This window comes from Amblyomma americanum, chromosome 1, assembly GCF_052857255.1.
Source record: "Amblyomma americanum isolate KBUSLIRL-KWMA chromosome 1, ASM5285725v1, whole genome shotgun sequence".
Lineage (NCBI taxonomy): Eukaryota > Metazoa > Arthropoda > Arachnida > Ixodida > Ixodidae > Amblyomma > Amblyomma americanum.
Window position 1 is genome coordinate 513,526,990 of NC_135497.1, and position 22,352 is coordinate 513,549,341.

Consider the following 22,352-nt stretch of genomic DNA (forward strand, 5'->3'; position numbering starts at 1 on the left):
AAGCGTCAAGGGAACGTTCTCTACTCACACTTCCGAGTGAACCAATTTACTCAACGTTATGTGCGCAGCCTGAGCGCTTTAAAGTTTTCCGGGTCCCGAAAACCTCCGTTTCCGAGCCTCACGAAAGCGTTAGAACAAGCCTGCTTCATGCGTTGTCGGCGCACACCTGGGCATTCAAGAAAACGAGAGGCTGCGCAGCGTTCGCATGACGCTTTCAAGGCTTAAACTCTCATCTCATACAAGCTCTCAATCATGAATACTTTCATTGGTTATTTTTGAACAAAAAGGAGACTTCCTTCGCCTAGCAGACGACGCGCTCGCCGCGGTGGACCATTTCTGGCAACAACCCAATGTTGCCCGCGCGCCGCCCGCTGATTGCGGTACTTTCAGAGTTCCAGTGACTTTAGGGTGGACGCGACTGGCAAAGGACAGGGTTAATTGGAGAGACATGGGAGAGGCCTTTGCTTTGCAGTTGGTGTAGTCAGACTCATGATTATTATTATTATTTATTATTATTATTAATTCAAGACAATAATACATCATTGTCTTTGGGGACGTGACTAAAGGCAGGAAACTGCCAGACGCTGTCACGCCATCCTGTGGCAAGCAGCAGTTGACGCTCATGTACAGATAAAGGAAAAAAAAAGACAATGTTTGGAAACGGATCACAAACAAAATAAACATGTTTTACAGACCACTCCCTAAGGAAAAGAAAACAAACCCGTTTTTTTTTCACAGATCAAATGTCTCTACAGCCATAAAATACGAACAAGATTAATTATACAGTTCTACCAGCAATGCATGGTTGAAAAAAAAATTCAGTATACACAACACATAAACATTAAACTCCCAAAATACATAAACATGACTGAAATTCCAACTCGTTCCCGCAGCTACTGCAGGTGCTGAATCAAGTCGGCGGGTCGATCACAGATAATTCCTGTCATTCTCCATGGTAAGACTCAGACGCCTGCACACGTGCAACAGCCGTCACAAAACGATGGATTGTGCCATGAACGATCGTTCCCCATATGTAAGCACCCCGTAACCTTGCCAACGTTACGTGCTTCTTCGCTGTGCATTCTTTCATTAACACACTCCACATCCGCACGTACAGTCTTTTCCAAACGTTTACAGTCCACCCCGCCGTTCGCATGAATGGCACACTGGGCATACGTACACAAGCTGCGACGGACTCATGGAAACGGGGCTCAGAAGGCGGGAAATGGCGGCTCTCCTAGTGGCGCCACCTTTACGCGGTAGCGAGAACTGTCTGTGAAGGGTACGTAGGAAATACGGGACTATGTGTCAGCACGGTATGGAGAGCACTCGATAGAACAATGTGACGAATTATGAGGTCTCCACATATGCGTGAGAGCAACCACGCACAGGCTTGCGGCAATGAAATTAAAAGAAAGGAAGGGTTTATTCTCACATTGTCCGGTTCGTCGTAGCGAATATTGTATAGAGTCCAGAGGTGTTCACAGCCAGTGTCCTTCAAGGGCATTGAAGGACTCTATAGTGCGGTGTTGCGTCGGTATATAGGATGTCTTGCCTTGTGTTGTATAGTTTTGCGAAATGGGACGCGCGTGCTCTCCTACGGCCTTTGTGGTGGTCTGGGTGCATGTTTCTAGGGAGTGGTTGCAGCTGCAGAATGCATTGTAGGTGAGGAGTGACAGTTGAGGGTGTCGGTATTTGGCCCAGCGTTCTGAGTAAGTGGAGCCCAGTGGGTGTTTGTCTGTGTTGCTTATTGCACAGGTGGGCTCCAATTATTTCCTCTGCGTTGATATGCAATCCGAGCTGTAGCAGTTTGGTGGTGGTAGGTGTAGCGTTCCCTTGACGCTGTTCGGTGTATTGTGTTTAGTTTTCATGGCGGAAGCCAACAGTCACCGAAACCAAGGAGCATATAGGGATTTTTTTTTCAATTTGTTGTGCTAATCAGTTGAAAATGAATAGTGTAACTATTTTATGGCTCATAGATAATTGATAAGAAATCAGAAGACAAAACCACATGCCGCCGGTCGGATCCGAAGCCACGACCTCGGAATTTCGTGCCTGGTGCTCTACCAACTGAGCTACGGCGACGGCTGTCCAGTCTGCTGCTTTCATGGGTATTTATGTTTGTTGGGAGTAAGCGAACCTTGAGAGTGTTCACCAGCGCCACCCTCGTCCATAGCGGCGAACGTAGCACGTCCTGTATTAAGCGGTGCGGGAGCCACTTAGGAACGTAATCAAACGGTGAGGGCGGAAGCTGCGCGACAACACTCTTACCTTCTTTGAGAGAAGTTCAACAGTAGGACCCAGACGTTATGCAATACACGGACTAACGGTAAGCGTTTCCGCTCGCACCGCTGTGCACTGCACAATCTACAGTAGTGGTATGTATGAGCCTTAGTCTTTTTTTTTTCGTTCCGTTCCGGATGGATGGATGGATGATGGATGGATGGATGGATGGATGGATGGATGGATGGATGGATGGATGGATGGATGGATGGATGGATGGATGGATGGATGGATGGATGGATGGATGGATGGATGGATGGATGGATGGATGGATGGATGGATGGATGGATGGATGGATGGATGGATGGATGGATGGATGGATGGATGGATGGACGGACGGACGGACGGAGCGGTGGCAGTTGCCACCGTACTCGGCTTTTTTTTTCTTTATACCACCTCTCTGCTTTTGGGCCACCAATCTTCCAGTCGCTTTTTGCTAACTTCCACCACAGATTTATTTACATGACCATCGTTATCCCTAAACCTTAGGGCATCAGGAAGGGTGACTGTGCCTGCATCGACATCCGGCATTTTGTTGGGCTCGACATTTTGTTGGGCTCAGCCGCCATTGTTACACTTTCTACTTCGCTTCTACCTACCCCTACGCCCTGAGCCGCCGTGGACCTCCTAAAACGATACTGCCCGGCCTGCCAGGCGCCAGTCGATCTCTGCTGCTACCCTTCCACTAATATGGATGCCATCTCGCGTAAAGCTTCTTCCAAAGCCTGCCCTATGCACTTCCCTGTTTATGCATGCCACTTCAAAGCCTTTCTCCAGGCTTAACTTCCCTATCTCTCGATTAAACGTCACCACGCCCATGGCAACCTCTGTGTTCCGCCCTTGCACCCCCGGCACTGTGAACACCCCGATCTGCACTTGCTGTGCTATCGCCCTTATATCGTTAACTGCCTCCGCTAATCTTTCCTCTACTTGTGCGGCGTCACCATTCAGGACGTCATTTAGCCTCGCCGCTACCACTAAACATCAGCAACCCTGATCATGGCGTCACGGTTTTTCTAAAAAAAAAGAAACAGAAAGCAACGCGCCTTGTCGTCTGCAACTTTTCGCGCCGTTCTGCCAACTTTTCGCGTAGCGATGAGCGACGATCCTCAACGGCAGGAGCTCATTCTGCGATGCTACCTCAGCAATTTGCACACTGAAGGCGGCTACTGGTACGGATATCTAAAATGTGAAAATGATTTGCTCCGATTTGAGAGGTCTCTGGCTGCTCGCCACGAGAAATACTCTGTGCGGACGTCAAGGGAGTTCGATGCGGCGCCAAAAGGTGACAATGCTTCTTGATATCTATATATAGTACATTGCTCAACTACTGCAATCGCTCGAAGACTCTGTAATGCAGATTAACGCAGAACAAAGTGCTGCCGCAGCCTTTAAATCATATATCCGTTAACCAATTGCGCGACGTTCGCGCGCCCTGATGATTATTTCGCGGTTCTTATTGTTGCGGGTTATTTAATACAAATAATGTATTTCCTTTTTCTCTTTTTTTCAGCACGATTCGTCTCTTCAATGATTCACTGCGGGCACAAAATTGGTCTTGACCTACAGTTTAGAGTGACCAAAGAAACGGTAAAAGTCTGCATGTTTGGAGAATAATTCTGGAAAAGTGACAACATAGTACGTACTAACTTTTTATTTTGGTATTGCCTGTATTATTATTGTACTAGCATGTTAGAAATATACTCGTAGTGCATGAAGTGGTTCACTGATGGTGCGTCTTCGTCCTGATGTGCTCATTCGCCGCATGGCAGTCTTGCTTTTTGGCGAAGCCACAAAACCCGGGTTAAAGTATATGCTGTGGCGCATGAAAATACGCGATATACTGCATTACTCTTTCTAAGATATGTGCTGTATAGTATTGCTACAAGGGAAGCTTCACAGGGCCAAAAAAAACGGCGCTGAAAAATTTGAAAAGGCCAACGTACTCCGAGAACTTGTTAATGTGGCTCCATCGCTGAACAGCAGTGTTGTATGTATACGTACATCAGACCGAATACTCCTATCTTTACACTCAGTGTGATATTTTTTTATCAAATTAACGCGCTACACTCGTAGTTGGCGAGACAAAACGGTGTATACACAGCACTGACAACTGCGTTTATTGCGAAAGGGGTGCATGCATTCCATGCATGTTCAGTTATTACGTGCATTCAAGCAAACTCGATCATCAGCAGTTGTCACTTCCGTGCGCCCCTTCGCTTCGCGCGTTATGAGGGCCAGTTGGTCATATATATATTTTTGATATCAAACATGTACAACCAACTGGCCCCCACTGCTGCCTAGTGAAACATATATATGTGCCGCTTAATTTTATTTCACACGTATGCGGACGTAAGACAGGCCGGACTGGTCCCATCATGCGATTACTTTCTGCGGGGAAAAATTTTCAATTCCGCGAACTGAGAACAAAAAATATGCAGTATTCTGCAGGAAATATTAAAGAATACTTCAAAATGCATCTCGTGCTATCTTTGTTAGCTGCCTGTAAATGTTAGCTGTTAGAAGGTAGTTAAGGTGACCTTCGCCATTAGGCTTTTAAGCCACCATGAGAAGCCAAACCTTAAACAATTGCCTTAGTGGCCACGGTGGCTCAGTGGTTAGGCCGGGCGCTCGGCTACTGATCCGGAGTACCCGCATTCGAACCCGACCGTGGCGGCCGCGTTTCAATGGAACTGAAACGCAAAGGCGCCCGTGTGCTGTGCGATGTCAATGTACATTAAAGACCCCCGGGAGTGGTGGAAATTATTCTGGAGCCCTCCACTACGGCACCTCTTTCTTCCTTTCTTCTGTCAGTCCCTCCTTTATCCCTACCCTTAGGGCGCGGTTCAGATGTCCCCCGAGATAAGTGAGACAATTACTGCGCCATTTCCTTTCCCCAAAAACCATTTTTTTCCATGATGTACTTGCAGCAAAGCTACGCAGGGTGGTGACAGATGGAAAGCACGATGTACGACTATTAAGAAGGCGTAGGCATCGAGCAGGGAAAGCAAAGAAGGGCAATATGAACACATCTGTTTTAAGGGAAAACCCCCTTAATTGCATCATATATATAGAGAGTGCAATACAAAACGACACATTAAAAATATCAAGTATGAACTTCTGTAATTTGCAGGCTGCTTTTGATATCATTCGGCCCCATTGATCCTAGTATACGAAATTTAATTCCCCTTGTGTAATATGCCAAAGGAGCCCGGTCTTTAAGATAATAAAACAAATATAACTTTCCACTGTTTAAAACTTGATTGAGCGCATGTACATTTTGGACTGTGCCATTCATGTCATATATTACAGTAACCTGCACTTTGTAAAATATCCACCAAGCAAATGTGCTTCTGCCATAGCCCTTTGGTAATTAATATGGCTGCATGCGGAAGGGTGCAGCCATGTAACTGATGAAAAGGTGTTTAAAATGAGCCAGCACAGTGACATCTATCTCATGCAGCTTGCATGCACCTGTGTTTTATTGTTAATTATCTTAATCATTTTGTCTACATACGACAATTGTGAGAGTATGGTGAATGAACCAGTGCTTCCTAAAGTGTGTTTTGTTGGTCATCATTTGGAACAGTCAATCTCAGTTCATCGCCGGGTGAAGGCCAATCACAAACCTCTAATCACTATTTTCTGTCAGTCTTGGCTGCACCATTCAAGCTAATTTCTAAGTCTAATTTTTTAATTGCTGTTAATCACTTGGCAGCTCACAACAGTGCTGAAACAGTCAAGGACACACAATATCTCTGCTTTCTTTCAGGAAAAGTTATACATTTACATGATATGTGGCACTGGTCTCCTCTAGGTGCATGTACTGCACAGTCTTTTCCAAAAAATGTACAGCACCAGGGGTTTGCTTCCAAACCATGTAGCGCGGCTGCTAAGCATATCCGACTGTTGTAAGCTTGGGAGGGTCGAGGTTTTAAGTTCCTCCCGCCTCTGTGAGATTACGGTCCCTGAGCGTACAAGAGGAGCCGCACTGCAGGGCTCAGAAGCCTTGGGCTGTATAATTTTGACAAAGGCCGTTGGGGACCCAATACTGATTTCAGTAAATTATTCTTATATTTAGGCTCCAGCTACTGCAACTGACTGGTCGCAGGAGAACTTTGAAAAAAAAAGAAGCTGAATGTCAAAGGCACCAAAAAGAAAGGGTGCCATGCGACCTTGAGCCTGAAGCGGATTGAACTGTTTCCAGATTTTGAGGTATGTTCATATGCATAACAAGCAAGGAAATTTTGGTAGTTCAGCTGTGTTCTTCTGCCTTAATAATACATTCTCACATTAGTGTGCGGCCCAAGCAGCTCTGTAACCATTAGTTGTGAAAGCATATATTCCTTTTTTGCACAGAAACTCTGTTGCTACTTTCTCAAAATCAAGCTGTCAAAAAATAGGTATTATTCTTGAGCTAAAATTCAAGTACAAATAAGCTTGGTTTTGACTATTCACTCCACAATTAGACTTTTTTTCCTCCTGAGTTATGTATAGTAGTGAGAATGAAAGTTCCTCCACCAGTCTTCAAAGTCATGGTGCAGTGTTTCTAAGTAAAGCCCATGTGCCAAATAAATGGCCTGTACCTTTTGACAAAGGGTATATTCGCTACGACAATGCCTTTGCACCCCTTCTCCATTCTTTTCAATCCCCTCATCCCTCCTCTCCAGTGCAGGGTAGCCAACCGGAACACCCTTCTGTTTAACATCCCTGCCTTTCCTCTTCATCATGGGTTTCTCCCTATTTCGTTTTCAACATCTCATTGGTCATCGTAAACATATACTAGCCTTGTTGAAGGATTCTGTCAATGTGCATATCATGTGATACAGTGCTAGTAGAATTTCAAAGGTCGTTCGTTTCTTCGAGGATGGTTCACAAACCCTTCCTCTAGTGTCGTTCGGCTTGGAAGATGAACAGGAGGCGAGCTTGTAGATTATGACAGCAGAGCATGTATTTACAACATACATATGCAGAGAGTTAAACTGTAAAAAGCAGAACAGAATTTACAAAAGAACAAACTTTGCGCTACTTTACTCATCGACCCGGCAGGTTAGAGCCTAAGTGGCATCATGTTACATGCTAAGCATGGAGCCCCAGCTCAGACTGGACTGCATCCGTTCACATGCTCTTTTAAGCACTTCATTAACAAAGGACTAAGGGCGATCTTTTTCAGTGGTCCGCCCTAAGCATCAATTCTCCAATCAAAAATAACATGAGAGATGGGGACAACCCCTTGGGTTGGGCTTAGCCTCGAACCCAGAGTCTTGTTAACAACACAAACTAAATAAAAAACAAATACGCCACCACTCTCTCTCAAGTGAGAGTATCCACACTCTCTCCCTTCGGAGCTAATCCTTGCACCAGGAATACCGCCACCCATCATCGGTCCGCGTCGCCCGTCAGCAACAGAGGAGGGGGCGAAAGGGCCAGTGATGCTGCCGCGCTACCGACGGCGGGACACACCTAATAAGCATGAAGGGGTTTGTCTGCCGCTCCGGGAAACCAGATTATGGATCGCCCCTGTCTTCCCACATTCTTGGTGAGCACTGCCTGCATGCCCAGCTTTCTGGGACATCTACTACTTGCGCCATCTACCGGTAGTGGCGGCGACAGGGAACGTAACTGAAAGGGAAGGGGTACAAAAAAATCGTAAAACGTGAACAAAAGCACCTACAAAAAATGCTTCGGGGATTTGTGTAATATACACTTAGCTGATTAATGTGCCGAAGTTTCAGTCCTGTGCTATTAATACACGAGCTTCCCAGCGCTTTCGAATATTATACAATGCTGCCTACGGGAGGGGGCCAAAGTTTTGGCATTTTTCCAGACTTTGAAACTGTATAGCACCGTAACACGGATAGATATCGAAAATGCTTCCCGGTTTTAGGTACCCAAATATATGGTGTTTAAAATGGTGTGCAACGATCTGGCATAGCTTTGATCAAGAAGCTTCCGGAGGCCTTTTAATTGAAACCTGATATTGCCTAAAATATGAAAGATGGCGCCCGGTAGCGAGCTACGCTGCAGAAATGGTTCGGACTGCTGTAGTTGCGTCCATTTCCACGCTTACTTTTTTATCGGGTGACTTTTGCCTTGCAGAAAAGAACACATGTCAGAGCTCGAACCCAGTGTCTCGACCGAAGCTTTAAAAAAAGAAGGTTGTTACGATGACCATGCATTAACGCAGCTACATAAAGTACACGCGGCTGTTCATACATATGCTTGTCGTGGAGCAACTTTACAAATTGTCATCCCTTTGCTATTATCTAAAAACTTTATTGGGGCGTGTGATCACGATATATTAGGGTATGAGAGCTAGCTCGCCTGAATTTTAGCTATTGTTGCTTCGCCATTCAAAATTTTCTATACTCAAAACCCGCCGCGGTGGCTCAGTGACTAGGGCGCTCGGCTACTGATCCGGAGTTCCCGGGTTCGAACCCGACCACGGCGGCTGCGTTTTTATGGAGGAAAAACGCTAAGGCGCCCGTGTGCTGTGCGATGTCAGTGCACGTTAAAGATCCCCAGGTGGTCGAAATTATTCCGGAGCCCTCCACTACGGCGCCTCTCTCTTCCTTTAATCTTTCACTCCCTCCTTTATCCCTTCCCTTGCGGCGCGGTTCAGGTGTCCAACGATATATGAGACAGATACTCCGCCATTTCCTTTCCCCCAAAACAAATTATTATTATTTAAACGACTGCCATCATGATCTGTAGTTTTACACCTTTTATCCATTGATTTCGGTCTTCTCATTTTATTATATTCCTATTGCTGTTTTTCTTTTCTTACCACCCTCAACCATCTCTGAGAGAAACTGAGTTGCTGAAATTTCGAATATCGTCTCATTTCTGCCACATGCAATCTACAAAAGTGGTAGTCACCGCCTGGTCATAGCCAATGCCTCTTGTGAGTATGCACGATTTTTATCAGGCCAACAACAACTTATATCTTTGTCTTCCTATTTTTAGCCGATCCTCTAGTGGGGGTACGGGCCAACTTTTGTAAGGGCAACAACAACAACAGCTACCCTGTATATCCTGGAGGGCCAGCAGGAACTCATCCAACAAGTTCGCCGGGCGGCCAAGGCCAGTCGAATCCTGAAATGAGCAAACCACCCACCGAGCTTAAGGGAAGTCCCGCCATACGATCCTAATAAAGTTTCTTCTTTCCCTTGTATTTTTCCATCTGCCTCCTCCCATCATCATCATGTCCCGTCGTGACCCTCTTTTTTCTCCTCTTCCCGTTCCCCAGTGCAGATTAGCAGGCCAGATATTTATTTTTCAGGCCAGCCTCTTTCTCTTCTTTTCTACCTCTCGAGCACTGAGAAAAGAAAGTAAAAGCTGGCCATGACGCGTGCCAGCCCGTTCGCCCCTGCAGCCAGGTGGGAGCACCCCGTCTGGCCGGATGATATCCGCAATGAGAAAAAGTTTGTATTGTACTGCGCATATGCTCTACACGGCATCTATTACGTGAACTGAAAGTCTTACATACGGGCTCAAAGGCACATTTACCTTGAGAAACAGCCTGTAGCGCTTTCTTAGGTGCTATCAAGTTGCCACGTGTAAACATAGGAAAACAGTTGAGGAAGAAGTTAGCGACGTTGCGGTGCAATCTATTGAATCTATTGAACATTTTTGACTGTATTGTCGCCGATTCAACTCACTGAGAAAAAGGTTGCTGGAGGAGCCCTTGCAGCATCTTGGCCTTAGTTTGAGCAGCCCGCTCTTGCTATCATTTGGCGCCACCACATTTGGGTTCAGCCACACATCTGTTTGTACCGCTGTTCAAAATTTCCTGATAGAATCTCACCGACTGCCTTGCTAAGTGTTCCAACCTTTTCTTTTCTATCAATTATTACATTTTGACTAAATCATTAATATTTAATCACTCTCTTTATTATTATTCTTAAAATTTTAAAATCAAAACACTCATCCCTTTTCTGTTCATGACGAAAAATTCACCGGTGTTGCACTCCCACGTGCTTTTCCTTTTTGTAAATTGCGTTCAGGTGAATAGCCACCCGATTCTTGGCCGATCCACCAGTGTGGTTATGTGCCATCTTTTGATAGGCTAACAACAACAACAACAACAACAAGGCTACAGATACGTGGACCCCTGACCCAGGCTGGCAGTCGGCACCTAGGCAGCTGAGTCGCGGAGTGGCATCCAACATGCGCGAGATAGTCCACATCCAGACAGGCCAATGCGGAAACCAGATTGGAGCGAAGGTAAGCCGCCTCTTTCGCCGCGGGATATTTCGTGGCTGGAGCTGTCGCGACTTTCTTACGGCCTCAGTGCCTGTTCCGAAGCGTTTTACGCTAGCGATTGCGTTGCGGCCTTAACACCGTGCTCTAGGATGTAGTTTCAGGCTACGGGTTTAAGTACTTAACTTGTAAAAAAGTCATGGCTGGTAGTAGCCGCACTGCTTTTTTACTTAGTCGTGCCTTCTGTGCGTAGCACGTTGCGCCCCGGCGCAAGTGGAATCTCTGGTTCTTGACCTTTGTTTTCCAGTTGACATTTTACTTGCCGCTCGCTATTTCAGTTTCTTGTTGGTTTATGTCACCTACCTGAGCCTTTACCGTCGTTCTTGGCGGAGAGGAGACATGTAGCAGTCTTAGGCCCACTGACTGCCTCAAAAGGGATCAGGCGGATGCCGGGGATTCTTTAATGGGATTTTTTCCCGTATCGTCTAGGTTTCGCGCCTGACGCTATTCAATGGACTGAAGTGCTTTAGGCTCTGCCAGTTTTTCGCCATCAGGAAGACTGATGATAATGAGCCCCAGAATGCCACCTGAACCGGTTTCAGCTATGGTGTTTAAGGTCTTTGGAGTTATTTCGTGTTAGAAGCGAATTCATGCCTCTAAATGTGCTTTGATAGTGGTCGCTGCTCACTGTGACACCATGGTGAGTACCGATGTCATTACACGTTTGCAGTTTTGGGAGGTCATTTCCGATGAGCACGGCATCGATCCATGCGGAGCGTACTATGGTGATTCGAACCTCCAGTTGGAGCGCATCAATGTCAACTACAACGAGGCCCCCGGTACACGTCTTCCTGTATTTCGGTTGATAATTTCACTTTGGAACTTTCTCGTACCGTAGAGCGCGCTTTGCTCTTTAACGCTGTTAAACTGACCCCTGGCCTCTCAGCGGAGCATCTTGAGCGGCACGCCCTGGCGAGTTTTACACCGTAAAACCGATCGCGGATGATTTTGATTAGTCGCACTGAACGCGTCATGGCCTCTTCTGCTTGCGGCATGTTATGCCAGTGCAGTTGTTCAGGCCACATTTTTTTCAGCACACCTAGGTTCACTTCGAACGTTCTTCATCAAAAACGATTTTTTTTCTCACAAATCAGGATTGTTCACAATGCCGCTGACGGAGTCATGAATCAACCTGGTCAGGTTTGACGATGACATACCGTTAGTCTGACCTCGACAAAGTTTCCCCGTGTTGTCGTGGGTGGGATAAAAGTTTTAACGCCATGTTTGGCAACAGTAACGTTGTTGTGCTTCAGTGGCTATGGCGTTCGGCTTTAGCGTCATCGTGGGATCTAATCTTGCGGCAGCGGCCGCATTTCGATGTAGGCTAAATGTTAAGACATGTGCTCGGTGATGTTATCGCACGTGAAACAGCCCCAAGTGGACCAAAGTAGTCCGTACGCCTGCATTACTGCCCCTCTGATAACCCAGTAGCGCCTTCCCAATTATAATACCATGTACCGCATTAAACGTTTAGTAATAGAGAACAGAATGGCTTAAAGCAACGTTAATTGCAGTAACTATATTTTAATGCATTTAAATTGTCCTAATCACATTGTAAGTGGTTTTGCTACTCCAACCAAATTTAATAAATATTGTTGAAGCTGCTGTTTAAGGATTGGAGGGGGGGAGGGGGTCTAGGGCTATTATAGTGCTGCTTTTATCAGCTGTCACATCTTTATTGTTAGCAGGATCTCTTTTCTTTGCATCTTTTGCTTATTTCTTTGTGATGCACGCATGGCTTGTAACCACACAAACGTACTTTTGTTGCACTTAAGTGATATTTATATTTTGTTTGAGGAGGTAAATACGTGCCTCGGGCCATCCTGGTTGACCTGGAGCCGGGAACCATGGAAGCCGTCCGCTCGGGACCCTTCGGACAACTCTTCCGGCCGGAAAACTTCGTGTTCGGTAAGGGGTTGCTCGTCATTTCCTGAAGCAACATATTTAATTTTGCACCATTTCATCTTAAAGCACACTAAATCAGCACACTCACAAGAGCGCACGATATAGACTAAACTTTAATGCGCAGAACTGGCTAAACTTTGTGCCCATATCTCTGTACGCACTGCGTACCTTTGTTGGGTTCAATCCAGTCCAAGTGCCAGTCAGTTTCATGCAGCCTCGAAATCAAGTGCCTTTGAGTTGAATATGAAGTCATTTTTTCAGGTGGACACAGGGGCGCAACAAAAACACACGGACATAGAAGTAGACAGGGACGAGCGCTTACTATCCATCGCAGACTGAACAAAGGCTATCACTTCATCAGAGTTCTTAGTGGCATAAGGGTCCGCATCTTGCAGTGTCCTGAGGTGCTTGAGCAGGAACTGGCTGACTTCCTTTTGCCATGTGCCCTTTTCGCTAACTATGGTCCGAAAAGGAATGCCGCTCTTGTGGGTTTTTGCGGTGAAAAAAACCGATAAACAACTCCCTTCAGCCTTCCCAATGGCGCCGGCTAGTCTGTGCAGTTGAAGTTCCTCGCAGAGTGACATGGCACATTTCTTCACTGAAGATTTTTTCACTTCCACTGTCTTAAAAGACTTGGTGACGGCTTCAACTGCCTTTTCGTTGAAAAGGCCTGACGGAATAATGACGAAACCGCTTTCTTTGTCTGCCTCCATAAGCTCGAGCGAATTGGCTTTGAAAAAAGCAACAACCCTTGCGGTGGGATCGGATCGGTGGTTTGGAGTACTCCTATTACTGACTGACCTCGTGATGGTGTCGATGCCGTCCAGGAGGCACCTTTCCTGGTTTTCTTGCTCCGTTCTGTTGGCAAGTCGTCGGTTCAGGGACAGCCATTCGTGAGGCTTGAGAATGGCTGGGACGCTGAATTTCGGCCCCTCCTTTAGGACGGACGCAAACTTTTCCGGTACTTCGGCTCCTCCCAAGACTAGCACATCTTGGCGTTCCGGTGCCTTCATCTTGACTTTCCTCAGTTCTTCCATGCGTCTTATCGCCTGGTTGATGGAGCACTTCCACCAAACTTCCGTTGTCTGGACTGCGAGCTTCATGAACTGGCGGTGTCTGATGCCCGCGAGCCACTCCTGGTTTTGGGCATAGCATGCCGCACGTAGAAGGTCTTGAAGTAACCTCACTTGGTTCCATAGTTCGGACCGGAGGATCTTGCATACTCTTTTGGCATGACCGAAGGACGGTTTGAAAAGACCGAACAGGCCAGTGACCTCACTTGGAATGAGGCCTTTTCGCTGGAAGAACCCAAGAAGCCTGGCTCGGCAGGTCGTGGCCACAATGCTTGCGATGAGCAGGGGAGCATGGGTAGGTGAAGGCTGAACACAAAGCAAAGAGCCCGATGCAGAAGAAATATACCTCAGAAGTACTTGTATTTGGGCGTGTTGGTTCATATCTTTTCAGGTGGACACAGGGGCGCAACCCTGTCCCTGTCTACTTCTATGTCCGTGTGTTTTTGTTGCGCCCCTGTGTCCACCTGAAAAGATATGAACCAACACGCCCAAATACAAGTACTTCTGAATATGAAGTCACTTTTATAAGTTCCGTTAGAAGGGTCCCCAAGACTCACGCGTAAGCTTGAAGGTTCAACACGACTTTAATGTGCAGCGAAACGGGCGTAAGTACGAGAGTGGCAATATATGTGCTTTTTCCAAATTGAGATTCTATCCGCAGTTGGTACACCGCAGAACACAACGCCCCACATCACTCCAGCAAAACGGGTACGTGACATATTAATTAATGACTTGATGTAGTCCTCAGCGGGAGAAATATGGCAGAGTGCAAAAAAAAATTAGGACAGCGATAAAAGATGGGTCCTGCAGAGAGCCTCCTTCTGTCCTCGTCTTGTCTGCCACATAGCTCTTTTACCAGAGTGACTTAGTGCCGAGATTGAGTCCTGAAGGCCGAGTGAAACATAGCCATCACTTGTTATAGTCTTTATGTGCCTGAAAACTTATTTATTTATTTATTTATTTATTTATTTATTTATTTATTTATTTATTTATTTATTTATTGTACCCTCAGGGCCAAAGGCATTACAGAGGGGAGTGGGTTTAGGATAAACAACAATGAAATAGAATACAGTGAAAATAGGTATTACAAAATAAATTTCCTCCAGAATAAAACAAATAACATCTAGAAAACGTATATAGTATAGAAACAATGTATACAATACAGTGGAAGCAGATAAAACACAATCAACTTTCTTCAGAATAAACAATATTAGCTATAGCGTCATGAAAGATTTTATTATCAGGAATGGCTGCAATATCGGGGGGAAGGCGGTTCCATTCCACAGATGTGCGGGGAAGATAAGACTGAAAAGAAGATTTGGTGTGGCATGTTGGGATGCCAACCTTGTGGCGGTGATCGATGCGACGTGAAATGTATTGGGGGGTGACATAAAATAGTTGTGAAGCGCAACGTGATGATATAGCTTGTGAAATAGCGTTAGGCGACCAATTTTGCGGCGAGATTGTAACGGTGGGAGTGAGACGTAAGATTTCATGGCTGTGATGCTTGCCGTACGGTTGTAATTTGAAAGAATGAAGCGAACGGAATTATTTTGGACTAATTCCAAGGAATATGTGAGGTTTTCATGCGTAGGGTCCCATATTGATGCTGCGTATTCTAGTTTAGGACGTATGAGTGTTTTATAGAGTAGAAGTTTAAGGGATGAGGGAGCGGTAGAGATTTTGCGACGTAAGTATCCTAACATGCGGATAGCGTTATTAATCACGTAGTCAATATGAATAGACCAAGTTAAGTTTTGAGTGATATGAATTCCTAAGTACTTATATGTTTTTACCCAATCAAGAGGAGTGCCATCAAGATAATATGAAGGAAGAGCGTTAGATGTCCGGGAAACACGCAATGCTTTACATTTATTAGTGTTTAATTTCATATTCCAAGTAGTGCACCAGTGTGACACCAAATTAGGGTCTGACTGGAGAGTGTCAGTATCGTTGACGTTATTTATTTCCCGAAATATTACACAATCGTCAGCAAAAAGGTGAATGTTAGAAGATATGGCAGAAGGAAGGTCATTAATATAGATTAAAAATAGGAGTGGCCCAAGGACCGATCCCTGTGGAACACCAGATAGCACGTTAGCAATCGGTGAATTAGTGTTATTAGCATGCACAAATTGCCAACGGTTTAGAAGGAAAGAATTAATCCATTGTAAGACGTTAGGATCGAGATTAAGATGGTTCAGTTTATGTAGTAGCAATTTATGGCATACTTTATCAAATGCTTTGGAAAAGTCCAAAAAAATGCAGTCAGCGCAAGATGAGTTGTCAAGTATATGGTATAGCTTATCAGTAAAGGCAAGTAATTGAGTTTCACAGGAGTATGTTTGACGAAAACCATGTTGCGCAGGTGTGAAAAATGAATTCTCATCGAGAAAGGTAACGACATTCTTGAAAATGATATGTTCTAGTAATTTGCAGCATGTGCTGGTGAGCGAAATGGGACGAAAGTTTTGAGGGCAGTGCTTACCACTGGACTTGTGAAGTGGAACCACCTTCCCAATTTTCCAGTGGATAGGAAGGCTTGCTGTGTCGAGTGACTGTTGAAAAAGTTTCGTTAGTATAACTGAACTATAAGCGCAAGTATTTTTTTAGGAATTTAGCGCTAATCGCATCAGAACCAGGTGAAGAATCATTTTTTAAAGATTCGATTAATTTGGCTACACCAGGTGGATCGACAGATCTGGGTGGCATTGTCGGGAACCTGTGGTGCGGTATGAATGGAAGATTAACGCTTGAAATGGAGGAAAAGCTTTCAACGAATGTGTCAACATGGAAGCACAAAGATCATTGGGGATAAGTTTACCGGAGGCGTCTTGTAGTCTAATTAATGGGTCGTTCGCAGGATGTATAACGCGCCAAAATTTTTTAACACTCGTTTTCAAAATTGTTGGTAATGTGGCAGACAAAAAGTTATTCTTTGTAAGTTTAATCGCGTCGATGTAAGCGTCGGAAGCAGACTTGTACCTCGCCCATTGCGCATTAGATGGTGAAAGCTTCGCGCGGCGGCATAGACGTTCCTTTTTGTTAGATAATCGTCTGATGTGAGAGTTGTGTCATGGTGCTTGTGGATTAGAGGTGACGATGCGCTTTGGGATATACTTATCAGTTAGTTCGTGAACCTTTGTTTTGAAAGATATCCAGTTATCCTCGACAGAGCAGTAGTCTGAGTTTGCAATAAAGTAATCAACAAAAGTGCCCAGCTCATTGTTAATAGAGGTAAAGTTGGCGCGTTTGTAATCTAGAATGATTTTTTTTTTTATTTTACTCGCTTTTGTACGTGGTATACTAATGCGAAAATCGAGCAGAACGTGATCGCTTATGCCTGGAAGATATGTTATGTCAGTGGCTAACTCTGGATTAGTTGCTAGAACTAGATCGAGAATGTTCGAAGCGTTATTTACCGTCCTAGTGGCTTTTGTAACTGAGTTAGCGAAAATGTGGCGCATACTTCTAAGAATTCTTTAGCTTGATGCCAAGGGGGAGATGAAGAAGGCGGCTGAGCAGTCCATAAAATAGTTGGGAAATTAAACTGCCCCAGTAGAAAAAGCGGTGATGAAGGAAATCGTGCTCGAACAAGATTTATAGCGTCGTGAAGTTCGTTAGTGAATGTAGACGAATAAGAAGGAGAACGGTAACAGACGCCAATAACCAATTTGAGATGACCTATCACTATTGACGCAAAAATTTGTTCTAGTTCGCTGAAGACTTGGATACATGAAGATGGAATGTCTTTGGAAATGGCAAGTAAAGCACCACCGCCACGCTTGGCTGTTCTATCGCAACGATATACCGAATAGCATGAGCGTTATGTAAGATTTCGGAATCTGACACATGCGTTGGGAGCCAGGTTTCCGTTAGCGCTATAATGTCAGCTGAGCATGTGTCTATGGCACAAGATAAAGAAGTATGCTTGTTAAGTAGGCTTCTGACGTTAGTATAAAGAACTGATATCGATGATGACAACTGTCCACTACCCCTCGCGATTCCCTACGGTGAAGCGGAAGATCCAGCTACGGAATCCAATGCAGACGATTCCAATGCAGAGGATTCGCCACGTGCCACGATTTCTTCAACAGTGTCCGTGGTAGGGTTATACATGAAGCATTTTTTATTGATGTGCAGCTTGTTATATCGTATCTTAAAGAGCGAGGGCCAGCGTGATTAGATCCGAATTCAAAAAGTTTTTTTCGAGCCTGTCGCTTAGCAGGTGAGAAATCTTCACTGATAGTGATGTTATCTGTTTTGAATTGGTTACGAAGGGTTAATATCTTGTCTGGTTACGAAGGGTTAATATCTTGTCTTTCAATTTAGTGTCCAAAAATTTAGCTATGATTGGTCGACACTTCTTTTCTGAAAAAACGCCGAGGCGATGTGCACGTTGAATTGGACTCGAGGAACATACTTCGACAACCATATAGACATGGCTTCCAGGAGTTTAGATTCAGTATCTGCCCAAGTCTCTTCCGCATGGTATACCCCTAAATATTAAATTTTCACGTCGCGATCTAGCTTCTGCTTCATCAAGGCGAGAGTGCAGCAAATCATTTCGAATGCGTTGGTCTTCTAGATTTTTTAAAAGATGAAAGTTATTGACCCATTTCGCTAAATTTCTTTGCCTTTTCCTCGACCTCATCAAGCCTCTTGCACATGCCAGCTAACTTTGATTCAATGTTCTTCTAACTACTCCTAATGTCTTTTATATCAGCTGCTAATTCGACCTGATCTTTTGAGCTTAGCAACGTACTAGAATGTACATCCTTGAGCAGCTTAAACAGAACTTTCATTTGTTCAGACGGATTGTCTGGCAGGTTGTCTATGTCAAGGGAGCGAGTCGTAGGACCCGGGTTAGATTCAATGTCGCCAGAGCGCAAAAGCAGGAAAATCACTGAAACACATTCACAAACAACATCAAAGCACACCCGTGGGCATGGGAACAGAAGTATTAATTCACACGTCACAGCATTAAATTAATTCACACGTAACAGCATCCTAATATTATTCAAACTTATCTTTACCTAAGAAATGCGGTGTTTATCCCCCTATTGGCTACGGCCATCAGGCCACTTAAGTCAATTTTTGTTGCCTTTCTGGCTGCTGTGTGAAGTGTGTTTGGATAGTGGCTTTCCTTTATTGCATATTCCAGTACTGATTTTCTTCAGGATACAGTTTGTGCAAGTATACGCCTTTCACAACCAGCCCCTTCAGGTCAGAGTGGTGCTGGCAACAACTGGGCCAAGGGCCACTACACCGAGGGTGCTGAACTGGTGGACTCGGTGCTCGACGTTGTGCGCAAGGAGGCGGAATCCTGCGACTGCCTGCAGGGATTCCAGCTGACCCACTCCCTGGGCGGTGGTACTGGATCTGGCATGGGCACACTGCTCATCTCGAAGATCCGTGAAGAGTACCCCGATCGCGTCATGAACACCTACAGTGTAGTGCCCTCTCCAAAGGTGTGTGACATTATCTGCAGGACCCAATTTCAGTATCTTTGAAACAAATCAAACATGACATTTCGGCCTTGCTTTATAAGGCGTCTTCCTTGAATTTTGATTAGTCGTTATGCACAAAGTTCTCATTCTCTTCCTGCGGCTACCTCTAGGTTTCGGACACTGTCGTCGAGCCCTACAATGCTACTTTGTCAGTGCATAAGCTTGTGGAGAACACCGACGAGACCTACTGCATCGACAACGAAGCACTCTACGACATCTGCTTCCGGACGCTGAAGCTCACGACTCCCACCTACGGAGACCTTAACCACTTGGTTTCTGCAACGATGTCGGGTGTGACCACATGCCTGAGGTAAGTATTTCGCAGCTTCGTTCAAGGGGTCACTTAAGCGCCTCATGCATGTTCATAAAGAGCCCAAAGAGGTCGACACCATCCGCCGAATTGCTAGTTCCGACGGCAGTGATCGGTTCATTATGGAACAAGCACTGCAAAGACTGCGGTCGCCAAGGTCTTTTACAAAATATTTAGAGTAATACACTACAGCTAATCACCATGTATAAAGTGCATGTGGTGGCAATATTTTCAGAAAATACAATGACGAGCTAGAAAACAAATAAAAGCACCCTCACCGTCCGCATAAAAACTATCAAACACCGCACCTTCTATAGCCAGCCAAGCAGCTGCTCAAGGAAGCTTTGAAAAGCACCTCAAGGAAAGTGAATTCGGCAGCGCGAGCAATAACGAGAAGGCGGCTGTCGTCGGGAATAATGGAGCGGCGCCTAATCTACGGCATGCGATTGCACACATTGGGAATAAAATGGCCGTGTTTAACCACTGTACCTCAGAAAACTCATGAGGCGAAAATGTAAATTAAGGCCTCGCGCTGTAAATGATGAAAGACTACTCTGTTCAAAAAGCAAACATCTCAAATCTCTTGGAAATAATTTAGGTGTGTGTCAGTGGAGAATGCTTTTTGAACTGTTTCTCCTTTATAAAGCTCACATTTATCTCGTTCAGCTCCTTAATCCTAGCGTACAGGACCTCCATATAAAGCCTCACGTACAGTGAAATCAGTTATCCCCGTTTTCTCTTCGGGAAAAGGGAATACAAATTCCCACGTTTTGGTATGGAAGTTTTTCTTCGATAAATAGTGGCACTTTCTGAGGAAGTTGGGAGCAGAGTACCACATTGGCCTGCTGAGCAGTCAGTATGGAATAAATACTGGTTGCCATTGTTGGGGGATGGTGTTTTAGGGCCTGGAGAACGATCACATAATTTCAAAGTGCCACGACAACCGGCAGACCGGTGAAGTTAATACCCATCGATGTTCTCCTAATGTAGTAATTTGTATAACCTTTGAAGCTGGATACGAAGCAGTGACCACGTGAAGAATCCATTTTTATTTTTTGTGATTTTGTCAATGAATCGAAACCAGCAACAGAAGAAATCATGTTATCTTATTGGAGCTGGTTTGTTTCTCCGCCGTTGTAATTTGGCTGAGGCAAATAACAGGCATGCAGTTTTAATGTTCTCTAGAACAGACTGGCAAAGTGTAAACTATGTCACTTCTGAAATTTCCATGAGTTCGTTCTTTCATTGGGCTTCGTTGTCTGCACTGGCGTGAAGAGAACTGAATTTCAAATTTGATGACCCGATATTCAAAAGCTTTGAATGAGCAGCGGCAACAATCACGACATTCTACAAGATGCCTCCACTGATCGTTGTAGCTGCTCCATAATCTTACCACAATCTTGTTCTGACTGCTCCCAAACAAGAGCGCCCAACATACCTCTGTAAATTCTCTCTCCCCTTGTGAATTAAGCGGGCTTCTAATCAAGCACCGTCCCATTTCTCACAGATTTCCTGGGCAGCTGAATGGTGATCTTCGCAAGCTGGTCGTTAACATGGTGCCTTTCCCTCGCCTCCACTTCTTCATGACTGGCTTTGCTCCACTCGTCCCGCGGCTGCCAGCAGTACCGGGCTCTGACTGTGCCGGAGCTGACGCAACAGATGTTCGATGCCAAAACCTGATGGCTGCTTGCGACCCCCGCCACGGTCGTTACCTGACAGTTGCTGCAGTCTTCAGAGGCCGAATGAGCATGCGGGAAGTCGATGACCAGATGCTCAACATCCAGAACAAGCACTCGAGTTACTTCGTTGAATGGATCCCGAACAAAGTAAAGACAGCTGTCTGTGACATACCGCCTCGAGGTCTGAAGATGTCTGCTACTTTCATTGGGAACAGCACAGCCGTTCGAGAGCTTTTCAGGCGGATCTCCGAGCAGTTTACAGGTGACCATCGTGTTTGATTTGAAAGTGCTTCTTAAAAGCACATGCTTTCATTGTAGGTACCCATTGCTGTCGATTTTCTGGAACAGCGCATTTTCGGGGAAAGTTATAGGAGTGTGACCCCGCCTGCTTGATATATTATTATTTTTTTTGCAGCTATGTTCCGCCGCAAGGCCTTTCTGCACTGGTACACCGTAGAGGGCATGGACGAGTTGGAGTTCACCGAGGCAGAGTCCAACTTGAACGACCTGGTGTCAGAATACCAGCAGTACCACGAAGCCACAGCTGAGGACGGGGGGTGAATTCGAGGAGACCCAGGCAGAGGCCTAGTTTTTTGTGTGCAGTGCTTTTTTTCTTTCGCTTTACAATAAAGTGTTTGTTTGTCATGGATCCTTCTTTTTGAGCCAGGTGCTTGTGCACTTTAGTATCTCGTAGGCCCGGACTGCGTCACAAGGATGGTCACGCAAAGCAGCTAAACCTTACTGTATTGCAATGTGCGCACATCTGTAAATAGCCGTGTGACCGGCGTTTTCGGCATTTTGACGAAACTCTAAAATCTGTTAAAATCTTCTCATCGAACCACTTTTAGAGTGAACGCAAGGTGATCTTAAGGAAAACAAGTTTTGATGGCATACTACCAGACTCCATCAAGACGCTATTGTGGCCGCAGGGCAGTGCGCGCACTCGTGAGCGAACTTTGGTGAGCCTCTGTGCATTCCTCGAACACACGGGCTTGACGTCCCGTCTGTTCTCCGTCAGGTAGTTACACGCAGTGACCGAACGCTCCGCGAGTTCTACCTTGAACGATTAATAACTGGACGCCCCACTCCAGTTGTAACCTACACAGTGCTGTGCGCGTGTGTGATTTAATTTCTCTAAACTGAACTAATCACGCGCACAACCTGGACACATTACTTATTGTGTAAATAGTTTGTACATATTACTTCTCCCCCTGTCCTCTACTCCTGTCCCCTCACCTCTTTCATTTCATTTCTCCATTCTGCCTGCTGTCCTTTATTTCCGCTGCCCCAGCTCAGGTGCTTCAGTATCGATGGCAGATGCCGGGGCTAG

At 45.4% G+C, this 22,352-nt stretch overlaps 2 protein-coding genes across 2 annotated transcripts; both read left to right on the forward strand.

The window, feature by feature from the left end:
- The first annotated feature begins 3,378 nt into the window (after positions 1–3,378).
- On the forward strand, positions 3,379–9,387 carry LOC144128454 (uncharacterized). Its single transcript, XM_077661874.1, has 4 exons — positions 3,379–3,568; positions 3,797–3,891; positions 6,415–6,498; positions 9,262–9,387. Exons 1-4 carry the CDS (start codon positions 3,379–3,381, stop codon positions 9,385–9,387), a joined length of 495 nt encoding a protein of 164 aa, XP_077518000.1.
- A 4,295-nt stretch (positions 9,388–13,682) lies between these two features.
- LOC144128462 (tubulin beta-4B chain-like) lies at positions 13,683–21,583 on the forward strand. The gene is made up of 5 exons (XM_077661888.1): positions 13,683–13,818; positions 18,750–18,994; positions 19,144–19,343; positions 20,851–21,284; positions 21,438–21,583. Exons 1-5 carry the CDS (start codon positions 13,683–13,685, stop codon positions 21,581–21,583), a joined length of 1,161 nt encoding a protein of 386 aa, XP_077518014.1.
- Positions 21,584–22,352: the final 769 nt, after the last annotated feature.

Bases quoted from the DNA above. Each gene is read 5' to 3' on its own strand.
- LOC144128454 (XM_077661874.1), top strand. From the start codon at position 3,379: ATGAGCGACGATCCTCAACGGCAGGAGCTCATTCTGCGATGCTACCTC. The intron at 3,569-3,796 runs GTGACAATGCTT...TCTTTTTTTCAG, and splicing joins GTTCGATGCGGCGCCAAAAG to CACGATTCGTCTCTTCAATG. The intron at 6,499-9,261 runs GTATGTTCATAT...CCGATCCTCTAG, and splicing joins AACTGTTTCCAGATTTTGAG to TGGGGGTACGGGCCAACTTT.
- LOC144128462 (XM_077661888.1), top strand. From the start codon at position 13,683: ATGACCGAAGGACGGTTTGAAAAGACCGAACAGGCCAGTGACCTCACT. The intron at 13,819-18,749 runs GTAGGTGAAGGC...CAGCCCCTTCAG, and splicing joins CGATGAGCAGGGGAGCATGG to GTCAGAGTGGTGCTGGCAAC. The intron at 19,344-20,850 runs GTAAGTATTTCG...CATTTCTCACAG, and splicing joins GGTGTGACCACATGCCTGAG to ATTTCCTGGGCAGCTGAATG.